Source organism: Cydia splendana, chromosome 2, assembly GCF_910591565.1.
Source record: "Cydia splendana chromosome 2, ilCydSple1.2, whole genome shotgun sequence".
In the NCBI taxonomy this organism is placed as follows: Eukaryota; Metazoa; Arthropoda; class Insecta; order Lepidoptera; family Tortricidae; genus Cydia; species Cydia splendana.
Genome location: NC_085961.1, coordinates 21,456,261 through 21,468,494, shown reverse-complemented (window position 1 = coordinate 21,468,494; position 12,234 = coordinate 21,456,261). Strand labels below are relative to the sequence as shown.

At 37.2% G+C, this 12,234-nt stretch overlaps 1 protein-coding gene across 1 annotated transcript; it reads right to left on the bottom strand.

Annotated features, from left to right (window-relative positions):
- Positions 1 to 6,228: 6,228 nt before the first annotated feature.
- LOC134805554 (pyrroline-5-carboxylate reductase 3) lies at positions 6,229 to 11,637 on the bottom strand. The gene is made up of 6 exons (XM_063778832.1): positions 11,436 to 11,637; positions 11,162 to 11,248; positions 10,123 to 10,382; positions 9,205 to 9,426; positions 7,765 to 7,976; positions 6,229 to 6,730 (listed from the first exon to the last, which is right to left on the bottom strand). The coding sequence occupies exons 2-6, from the start codon at positions 11,235 to 11,237 to the stop codon at positions 6,667 to 6,669; spliced, it is 834 nt and encodes a 277-aa protein (XP_063634902.1). The 5' UTR covers positions 11,238 to 11,248; positions 11,436 to 11,637; the 3' UTR covers positions 6,229 to 6,666.
- Between the last annotated feature and the right edge of the window lie 597 nt (positions 11,638 to 12,234).

Here is a 12,234-nt window from a genome sequence, read left to right as displayed (position 1 = left end):
AGGGCACTAAACTCCCTCACGCAAGCATAAAACCTTATCGTTTTCGGACATGCTAAGCGTCGAGTGCCTACGTTTGTTACGAAGCAATGTTTGACATGAGGAGCATAAGCAGGTAATTTTTATCCACATGTTCTTTTACGAAATATATACGTACAACATTTGTATTACCAATAAAATCTTAATCTACCTACCTACCTACAGTAAACTAAACTCAAATTCTCATATTGCTAAAATAACCATTCAATCGGTACTAGGAATCTAACGACGAGGTTCTGATTCACATTAAAGTTTTCACCGTCTTACCTGTTGTCTATAGGTAGGTACCTACTTATACGTAGTTTGTTTGGTAAAGGAGTCATCGGGAAAACTGTCATGCTCATGACTTAACGTGGTAACGGAAACCCATTAAAACATTAGGAAACTGTTGTGTCAATTTCCTTTTGTCGATAGATAATAAACTAAAGTCATTCGAGTTTAAAAATCTGATCTTGATTTGATATTAATTAGCCTGAAATATACATGTGCAAGTGAGGTGTACGGAGAATATTGTCAAATCAAAATTTAATTTTTAAAGTTCGAATGGCTCTCCTTGAAGTCGATTTTGGACATCGGAAGTCCACAACCGGGCTACGATTGCAAGGTAAAACGTCACGGTTGCTGGGCTCAAGGTTGCAATCGAATTTGTCACTTGGATATCTGTCTATTACCCTAAGCAGTTTCCTAAACAAGTAGGTACCGAGGTAAGCTATACCTACATACTACCTATGTATTAATAATTTAAAAAGAAATACTTAGCCTATATATACGGTGGCCAAAAAATAAGTGCGTTATCGTTTCCAGGGAGGTTTTGGGATTATACTGAGCAACTTGTACTATGTGACCAACCCCGAAATCGCAAAAAAAATTACCCTCCAATAGAAAATGGACCGGCCAAAATGTACAGTCGCCATCAGATATATCGGAGCGGCCAAGGTGCTCACAAATATCGGAACACGCCTCTATTGTCAGGGCGTTAGAGCGCGTGTTCAGATATTGTGAACACCTTGGCCGCTCCTATATATCTGATGGCGACTGTACGTACCTAACAGCCAATTTTTTTTTTCGCAATTTCGGGGTTGGTCCCATAGTAAAAGTGGCTCAGTATAATCCTAAAACCTCCCTGGCAACGGGAATGCACTTATTTTTGGCCACCGTGTATATTATTTCCACTGCTGGGTACAGTCCTACTCTCATGCACGGGAGGGATTGGGATCTGGTTTAGTCCCCACAATGGCACGATCGATGCGGGTTGGGGACTTCCCATACACTTTAGATTTTTTCGCGGATGTCTGCAGGTTGCTTTATTCACCGAAAAAATATTGGTAAACATAAAATGTATTTTGTACATAGTTCCGAAGAACTCGTACAATATCAGAGGTGCGAAACTCTTCGCTTCGGGCAAACTCGGCTCCGTTCGGCTCAGCATTGCTCCGATCAATTATTGGGTTTGCACAACTTGACGTCCCTTTGCGTGCACGACCACAGATAAGATAATGACTTGAATTTTGACAACCCTAAATAGCCGAAAGGTATAGTGCCATATATTAGAAACGGACAGCATGATTCCACTCTGAACCGCTGTCAAACTTCGGTTTTGTAGGAAGTTTCCTTTCTGTACGGTAGTAGTAAGTACTATTATTTATTCTGTGACAATATGTACATATAGGTACTATGTATTCTAAATACATGTCAACAACAATATACGAAGTTTATTTCGTCTATTTTTTTCTTAACTAAGTTCATACCTATACATAATTTCTGCTAAGCATTGCAAACAACAACATTAGTAACAGTCAAAAAATGTTCTAAAGCAATTATTGCTATTTGGAGTTGTAAAGGCGTTCAATTTTAAACAATTAATGTCCCTAGTATGTAGGGTATTTCGCCAGTAACTGGCCACCCTAAACTAAAAAATAATTCTATTCACCTATAAACAGAATTCATTTTAGTATAAGGTGGTGGCGGTGGCCAGTTACTGGCGGATTACCCTAGCCTATGACATAATAGCTACATAATTACGTAAGTCAAAAGGTAGGTTGACTTAGTTGATTTTAAGGGTAGGTACATTCCTCAACGTAAAAAAATCAAATACACCCGTAGGTATTCTAATTAAAAAGATTTGAAAGATAAACAATAATTAAGTATATGTTTTTTTTTTATATTTGATAAAGGTATTATAAAGGTACTCGTATATCTAAGATACCGCTATAATTTTCTGTACCCATCAGTAGGTAGTCAATACATTTGAAATTAACATTTTAATTTGTAAACCTAATCTGTTTATGCAAAAAGATGAAAGAGTAGAGTAGGTACGATACCATATGAAATAACTATTAAACTAATATTTTTATACTATTCAAATACATACATACATACATCACTGGCTCAGTGACCCAAAGAGGATCTTGGCCTCTGACACAAGAGAGCGCCACTCTGCCCTATTCTGCGCCACTTCACGCCAGTTGGGTATTCCGAGGGCGGACAGGTCTTTTTGGGCTTCGTCACTCCAGCGGTATCTGGGACGCCCCGACGGACGTTTTCCGCCCGGAAATACAAATACATGGTATAATAATATACTCCGCCTGGTACTCTCTTCCCGTCTTTTCGTGGCCACGTGACTGACACAAGCCTACGTCATCATGCGACAGCGCTATATGATAATATGCGATAGCGCTATATAAAGTGGCAATGTTATTGTGACGTAGGCTTGTGTCACTCTGGGAAGAGAAGACCATGTTTTATTAGACTATGATTAAAATAGTATACTTGAAATAACGTACGTAGCGAAAGAAAAAAATATGTCTCAGTACCTCGGACTATAGATATCCGACTTGACATTTACAATGTTATAATTTTTAATTGTTTGGTTGAATTTTTAGTTATTTTGTATAAAAAATTAAAAAAGAAATCTTATTCTAAGAAAACGAATGATGCCATTTAGGTACCAGTAGGTATAGGTATTCCTTAAATGTAGGCGGCTAGGACAAAACACGAAAAAGCTTGTATTTTCCATAGGTATGTAGTATTTTTTTTCGTTGCCTATTATATACAGTGTCCCACTGCTGGGCAAAGGCCTTTCCCTCTTTCCCGCCATTCTTTACAAAATTTATCAAAGTCAACATCAACAAAGGTGTACAAAATGTAGGTTCCTGTGTAAGATATTTACAACGAAACTATCCTTATATCGTACCGCGTCTAGTCGGGCTATACCTACGTACTCCAGTCCAGATATTATTATACTACTTTAATTCCATTTTTTTTTTCAGATACGAGTATGTACCTACTATTTTATCACATCAGTATCTTTTAGCTGATATGATTGTTCGCCGATTACCTATTTTAACGAAGACATTGAAAAATCACGAGAGATATGTTATGATTACGAATCGCTCGAATCTTTTGATTTTTGAAGTAATAATGATATAATAACAGAAATACGAACGTTTCGGAGAAAGTTCGATTGAAAACAATTATGCACTAGGTTACATTTGTAAACTAATTATTACAGACATAGATATACCTCATGTCATTGTATGTGCAAAATTTCATTACAACCCAACACGTGCTTAGTTTTAAAATGAGAACGAAACTCGTTTGTATGGGAAGGTGAAATTCCGCCGAGCTTGCTGCGGACTCGAAGGGGACAATAGGCATAAGAATCTACCAAAACAACGCATTTAATAGCCATGGTTTTGTTATGACAAAACACTGCATAGCTACGTATATAAATCATAACATAATCACTGCTATCTAAATCCTATCTTATCGCGAGCTTGCGTCGTACAGTAGGTACTCAATCAAGCTGTCAGTTAAGCTTGGGATCATCACTCACAACTCACAAGTACTCCGGCATAAATAACTAAATCCACGTAAAAATGTTCTTGCCGAGGCAATAATGATGAGTGATACAAAATATATAAATATCGAAGCAGAAAATAACGTTTCAAAATTAATTTCGAAAAAAACCAAAGACAATGAAGCAAAAAAAAAAGTGTCTTTTCTGCGCAGATTACCAAGTATACGTTCCACGGTGACGCCAAATCTGAACGTTGTCCGCCACCGTTTTCGAAAATTGAGCTGCGTCAAGGCAGAAAGCGATGATGATTGTGATGAGCTCCCCATGTTGGATATACCGAGACATAAAAGTATAGATATCAGTGTAGGCCTTGCCCGGCGCGCCTCGCTTTTCCTTTTTAGAAGAAAATCCGTGTGTATGCATCCGTATCATCCGTATACACCGAAAGTAACATCGAGGAAGATATATTTTGGTGCTGATATGAAGAAATATGCTGAATGAAGAACAGATGTAAAATAAAAGTGATTATTTTAACGGCATCGTATACCTAATCGACGAGATTAGGGATTATGGATCGGCTACTTCGGTCCTTCTGAATCGTTGATGCACCGTCCATGCAGAAAAATAGTAACCAATGACAAAAACATTAACAACTATACTTATATCGATCGGGGTATGGACCGTGATTACCTTTTGTTTTCCGGTCGATATAAGTCTAGTGAAACTAACCGTGAACCATTCAAAACTGTTAACATTAACAACGTCATATTTCACTGTTTAACAGACGTCATCGGGTCAAGTTCCGGTATGCTCGGTCTTTTGTTTGATTGTCGCTTTATCACTTACCAACGAATATCGTGTGATGTGAAATTAAGTGTTAATAGAAATATACTCTTTATGATGTTTATGAGTTTAATGTGTAAGTACCTTTTCTAAGTCTAAAAAGTCAGATAATTCATTCAATTACTAAAAACTACACTACAACAACACTAGGATAGTAAACTGAAACTAAATAAAAAGTGACATCCAGTGGCGAAGGCCGGATTCGAGGAGGCCAATTGAAACTTATATTGTGACATCAAAATTATTTGAAAGGATGTTACGTTCTCCTCGCTCTTTTTATCATTCGCCCGTGCGACTCGCTCGTGCAATTTAATGTACGGACAAGTACGAGCGAAATAACTGTAACTTCATATGCAGCTTGAGAAGCAGAACTATAATAAATTATATATATATATATATATATATATATATTATAACCATAGCAGAGATTTAGTAAGTAGACTAAGGGCCAGTTGCACCAACCACATTTGACAGACTGATCAACATCACTCAACAGAGGACTATGAAAATTCCCATAGGTATAAGTGAACGCTTTAACAGTGACAGGCGATTTGGTGCAACTGACCCTAAATCGGGAAGTAAAAACAATAAAATAATAAATATCACAAACTATACAAGTTTTAATCAGATTTTTTCAGATCTTTTACATATGTAAGTGTCATGTACAGTTATTGTCAGATGTACGCAAATAAATACATTCTTATTTTAAGCACTGGTTAAAAATAAATTGAGGTAATCATGTAAATACTTTAGGTAACCACATTTACCATATATAATGACTAGATCTGACATATGTTAACAAGATTGTGAGCTGTAGGATTATTTCCAACAGTTAACAAGTTACACCAATATGTAGTAAGGTAAAAGTACTAGTGGTCGACATGCTTATGCCCAATAGATGACACCTTGCTGTCACCTCTATTGACAATGACTTAAGTTTCAAGATGTCATGTACTGGGACCGCGTCGAGCACCAGTACCACAGATTAATAAATAGTTACTACGTAACAGATACTTCATTCCCAAACAAAAGCGAAAATACCTACGCTATAATAGCCTACAAAACCTTAATAATAATACCTGCTGCTCAGGACAAGAAGAAATGTACCATAAGTACGCGCACAAAGAATCGAGACTGTGTTGCCCGCCGTGCGAGTCACGTGCCAACGCGTCATCGTAAGAATGCGCTAGGGTTGTAGGTACCTACCTATGATGATTATTGTAATAAAACAAATGTCGCGAATCAACCATATTTTTTATTAGTCAATCAAATATGTTTTAGTTTTATATAATGATTTATATTTTTTTCCCTTCTCGGAATTCTCGGTTATTAAATTTTATAGTTGAAAATATCCTAAATCGCGTAAATAATTTTAATAAATACTCAGGAGCAAAGCAACGGAAAATCAACGGTTTTTAAAAGTTGTAATACGGTGCTACCAGGCCGATTAATTATTACGTCGTCAAAATTATTTAAAAATACTTTTTCTAACCCTTCAATATAATTATTAAACGTTTCAGGTGGGACCTTTAGCCCGCCATAAAAAGATGAATCTTTATTATAGGCTTTTTTCCTGTTTTTTTTTACTTTTACACCCATTTACTGCACAATAATTACGTGGTTTCGGCATTTCGAAGCGTAAGCGCGGGAAACGTGCGGTGCGAGCGCTCAGGCGGGCGTTCGGCGGCCCTCTGTCGGTTGTATCGTCGACGATACGCCGAGCGGTAGGCATATAGCGCGTGGCCTTGAGCGTGTGAAGGAGGCCTGCCAGTACGTTTACCTTATGTACCTACACACTGCTAATTTTGTTTTGAAATTGAGGAACTTGGCGCTAAAATAGTCAAATATCGTGTTGTACCTAATTGCCGGCTCGGGGTAACCATTAGAAATAACCTCGTTTCTCTAATAAATAAAAAATATACTGTGCATTACTATCTAGATTTTCTACTTAAATATAATAAAGATGAAGTTGTTGCCTGACTTGTTTCCTACTTCTTTCCAAGCTCCTTATTTCTCAGCGTAGATGCCTGTACAGCATTGATCAAAGTGGCCCTGAAAATAAATTAACATGTTTGAACAAAGATAAAGGGGTATGATATGCCTATACTCTAAATGCGAAAATGGACTTTATTGTGTATACACAAAGCACATCAATTCGTAATATTCTATGCAACCAGAGATACAAATCAGGCAGACATTAGTACAGTAGGTAATTAGGTATAGAGACCGAATCTCACGTATGAAGGTAATTCATACTTTAGAGCAGTGGTGGGCAAACTTTCTTCACGAGGGGCCAAAACTTGAAAGGAATTTCAGAGGAGGGCCAGATTTACAGCAAAAATGCATTTTTATTATATTGCTGGCCATATTATATATATTTTTAAATGAAATTTTCACAGATGATGTATTTCTGTTGCCGCTATAACAACAAATACTAAAAACAGAATAAAATAAAGATTTAAAAGGGGCCCCCATACAACAAACGTGATTTTTGACCAAAGTTAAGCAACGTCGGGCGTGGTCAGTACTTGGATGGGTGACCGTTTTTTTTTTATTGCATTTTTTTCCGTTTTTTTTTATGGTACGGAACCCTTCGTGCGCGAGTCCGACTCGCACTTGCCCGGTTTTTTCAGTGTCTTGCCGCGTTTTGGCGTATTCTATGCTCTTCATTTAACAATATTATAATGCAAGCAGAACGCTGCAGGTAGCACTTACAGCGTTCTGCTTTACTCTATGTTATGATGTATTAACACGACTCAGAAATAAACACGCGTTAACTCTTGTTGCAATGTTTTGGTATGCTTAGACTATAGTTGCCACGTTTTGTCAGTTTTCTACAGACTTAATTAAAAGAGATATCAAAAATCTGAAAAAAGGGGATGATAGAAAAACATAAATGGAATCATTTGATCCAAGGCAACTAAAACACTGTAACTTGAGTTGCAGCGTTTTACCATTTGACGGCAGCGCTACGCTCGTAGCGACTGCAGCGAGTAGCTCGCGCTGGCATTGAATTTGTTAATAAATATACCCTCATTATTACGATAAATATGTTAATTGTTAACAGATAAAAAAAAATACAATACCTTATTTTCCCTTCCTCAAGCGCAGTAACTCCACAGATAGTGGAGCCTCCGGGAGAGCAGACTTCATCCTTCAGCAGCCCCGGGTGTTTCCCAGACTGCAAGACCATTTTGCCGCTGCCGGCTACCATTTGGGCGGCAAAACGCAATGCTAGCGCGCGAGGAACGCCCTGCTTCACTGCGCCGTCCGCTAGAGCTTCGATTATTATGTATACCTGAAAAAATAGACATAAACATATTGAATAAATGAACCAATTCCTGCTGCCGTCCAGAGCAGAAAAAGCGTAATTGAGCATCGCGTAGCATTAGACGTTTCACATTGGGTGCGGACCCGTACGCCGTTTAAGCCTGCGAGCGTGACATCACTATATACAATCGTACATAGTACGTAGCACCGTCTCTCTTATACGCCGACCGGTTTGAATATGTGCGCATTAGGTCAAATAATATAGATATATGACAAGACAATCCTGTATAGGATTGTCTTGTCATATATCTATACCAAATTTGTGGCACGTAAAAACAGCATTTATACTAGCCGGAGAGCTAGCCACGGAAATAGGTACACAATTTATAGAGCAACGAAATCCCTCTAGTTTAGTATGCCATACTATCATTATTAATTAATTCGGGCGCCTGGCAGCTGTTCAGCGGTGGGTGGGCAACAAAGGGGTTGTAAAATCAATCAATTGAAGGTGTGCAATTTATAGAGCTCTGAGTTTGGTGTGATATAATAGCTAATTATGTATTTAATTCAAATATAACAATGCCAGGCGTTTTATTTGGGGGGAAAGTAGTGGCAGGTGATGAAAATACACAATCACTTGTGCGCCTGCAGGAAGATCACGAGCAAATTGCACATGACTCACAATTGCTTTACGCATAGTGTCGTATATGTCTTCTACTGTTTGTACTCTGTCACAGAATAAATAACGGTACTACTCTGTTCAATTACGCCTAGGTAAGTGTTAGGAAAAAGTAGAAGACATATACCACACTATGCGTAAAGCAATTGTGTGTCAGGTGAAATTTGCTCGTGATCTTCCTGCAGGCGCACAAGTGATTGTGTATTTTCATCACCTGGCACTACTTTTCCCCTAAATAAAACGCCTGGCATTGTCATATTTGAATTAAATACATAATTAACTATTATATCACACCAAACACAGAGCTCTATAAATTGCACACCTTCAATTGATTTTTAACCACTTTGTTGCCCATCCACTCCCACACCCACCGCTAAACAGGTGCCAGGCGCCCGGATTAATTAATAATGATAGTATGGCATACTAACTAGAGGGATTTCGTTGCTCTCTATAAATTGCATACCTATTGCCGTGGCTAGCTCTTAGACCATACCTAAAAAGTCAAACTCCCATTCAGAGTTACAATCGGTTAATAACAATAATAATCATTTATATGGCAACAAGACTATTAACTTACAAAAGCAGGTCCACAGCCAATTAAGGAGCCCAAAGAATCCATCAGAGACTCTGGCACCCTCTCACACATGCCACAATTGCTGAGCAGCCTCTCCACCAGACTACACTGTTCTTCCGTCACACTGTCATCCGGTGTGTACAAGCAGGCTCCTTCTCCCACTGTCATTGGAGTGTTGGGCATTATTCGTATTATGCTCACATTTTCAGAGAGTTGCTTTAAGACCTGAAAGTAGTGAACAATAAAAATAAAACAATTTGTAAATTATTAAGTAAAATTTTGATTATAACCAGTTTACAAAAGAAGAGTCAAAACAAGTAAAGCCTGAACAGTCATATATGATAATTTTCAAGAGGTTGCTGTTGTTCTTATGTATAGGGTGACAGTTCAGAATAGTAAGAAAAAAATAGTTTCATTTAAATTCCGCAACATGGCGCGTGATCATATATTCCTGGTCACGCTTTAGATACAGAACACAACACAAATTACATGCTTGCTCAATTTGTCCAACCTATCTTATTTTAACTGTCTGTGGCCTATTTTGTAAAGCTCACTCTACTTCTAACACATAGGGTTAGAAAGAGACTTCCGCTTGTAAATTGTAACTTGTAGTTTTATAAAATAGGCCACTGATTAAAAAGGTAGGGCAATGCTTATAATATATGTACAGTCAAGGTCATAAATATGTATACACGTTTTACTTTATTTGTGATATGAAGGTTGAGGATTGTGAACATAGTTATGACTTACTTATTTCTGTAGCATGCCAGTCTGCTTATTAGATTTATATATAGTCTGAACTATTGTTGGCTCTCAGTTTTGAGAGTGGCAAAGATTATAATTTATAAGTATGTAAATAGTCAGGATTTTTTAAATCACAAATTAATGATAATTATGTAAACAATATATCTACACACAAACCTTTTGCAAATCACCAATAGTTATCCCGGCCAACATTGAAACAAAAAGCACCTTTTTACAGGACAGAGTTGTAGTTAATGTTTGGAGACAGTCATCGACAGCGGCTTCAAGCATGCCTGGCTTAACACCCAAAAATATGACATCACATTTACAGAATACTTCACCATTTTTGTTTGTAACATTGGCACCGAGGTCACTCCAGTGCTTCAGGTTATTCAAGTGAGGTCCTGATACCCATATCTTGGATGGTGACTGTGTTTCTATAAAAAAAATATAATATGGGATATTACTGCAATGTCCTGCCGCCAGAGTGCAGCAGTAGTACTCTAGTAAATTCATAGACTAACTTATACACACTGTGCCTTAAACTGTTTTTTGACAAGATTTCACAGACAATAAAATATGACATTGATGCATCAAGGCGGTTTGTTGACAAGGGCCTACCGGTAAACGCTAAAATCTAAATTTAGTTATCTGCATCTTTATCGCTCAAATATGCAAGAGTGATAGAGAGGCAGAAACCGAACTTTCGATTGTCGTGTTTCACAGTAGGCCATGTGATTGACATAGTGACGTATGATGTGTCATTGATGTTTGTTTACTGTATGTGTACTAGTTACGCCACCTACGTTTAGCTTTGCCTAATATTCCCTATTAACATCATTTAATATTTAGCCCTCTCGCGCATGAAAGGAGGCCTGTGCCCAGCAGTGGGACGTATATAGGCTGAAATGATGATGATGATGATGAACATCATTTAAACATTGCCTCATCACAGCCATTATTATTATATTACTACTATTATCACAACTAATTTACTAATTTACACATTTGGTTTAAAATTGTAAGCAAAACAACCTGACAAAGAGTGGTTTTCTCTTAACACAATTATCTTAAACACTTAAAAAGAGGCACCAGTACAGCTATAGTAAACATCTTAGGTACTGAATAAAATTATTTTTATTTATTATTTAGCTAAAGCCAGAATAGTTTCAAAAGATATTTTTAATAATATAGGTTTATTTTGAACAGAACTTACCAGTTTTTAAAATGCCTTTCACTATAGCAGTGGACATATTGCCACCACCAATAAATCCAAGGTTGAACGCCATCATCGAGGATTAATCTGCAACATGAATAATAGTTACTTGCCGGAACTAGAAGATGCCAAGATTTAATGACATGTGCTTCTTAACATTGCATTGGCCTCGAACATTATGAAATAAAAGCAAACATTTAGTCTATTTAAAGTATTGAAACGGGATAAAAAGAATACAAAGTAATTAAATTGAATAAAATCATGCCCAGCTTACCGCAATACTTTAGTGAAAGTTAGTCTAGACAGTTTTCTAAATAATAAGTTTCAAAATTGTATCTTGAGAGTTAACTATATCTGATAAAAAGTTTTTGCATAAAATTCAAAATCGTTCCACTCTCATCTGTAAGAAATGTATAGCGAGTAATAAATTAAATTTACTAGCCACCTAAACTATTTAATTACATTTCCAATTTTCCAAAGTATCTGCTTGACAGTAAATTGTTAACTGTCAAGTGTCACAATAATAATATACCGCCATCTAATTGTACACCGTGATGCTGATGAAATCCTGAAAATATGAATATCATAATATACTTGGTCAAGCAGATCTTGTCAGTAGAAAAAGGCGGCAAATTTGAAAAATGTAGGCGCGAAGGAATATCGTCTCATAGAAAATTTGAATTTCGCGCCTTTTTCTACTGACAAGATTTGCTTGACCATCTATATCTTGCATAATTTTGTAACACTATTTAATTTATACACTTCCGTAACGTAGCCTAAATATTATGGTTATTACGTATCGATAGTGTAGACACTAGGTGGTCGTGGCACGTGCGTAAGTTAGAGCGAGATAGAGAGATATTTTGACCGCACTAAGGTCGCGGTCCGGTACGATAGTCTATTATGGCTTCAGGCCTTGCAACAAATGCGATTATTGTTGGCCACGAACCCACAACATGACATTAATTAGACGATGATTGAACGTTCCCGTTTCACGGCCTTTTTCAATAGCCATTTGTTGATTAATAGGTCGATACTTCCTTCTTACTGACACCTTTACGAATGTACGGCCA

What these genes read in the sequence shown, in the direction of transcription:
- LOC134805554 (XM_063778832.1), bottom strand. Translation starts at nt 11,237, where the DNA reads ATGATGGCGTTCAACCTTGGATTTATTGGTGGTGGCAATATGTCCACT. An exon ending in CTATTGGTGATTTGCAAAAG is followed by an intron (nt 9,427 to 10,122) that starts GTTTGTGTGTAG and finishes CACTACTTTCAG; the next exon opens with GTCTTAAAGCAACTCTCTGA. An exon ending in CTTGAGGAAGGGAAAATAAG is followed by an intron (nt 6,731 to 7,764) that starts GTATTGTATTTT and finishes ATTTATTTTCAG; the next exon opens with GGCCACTTTGATCAATGCTG.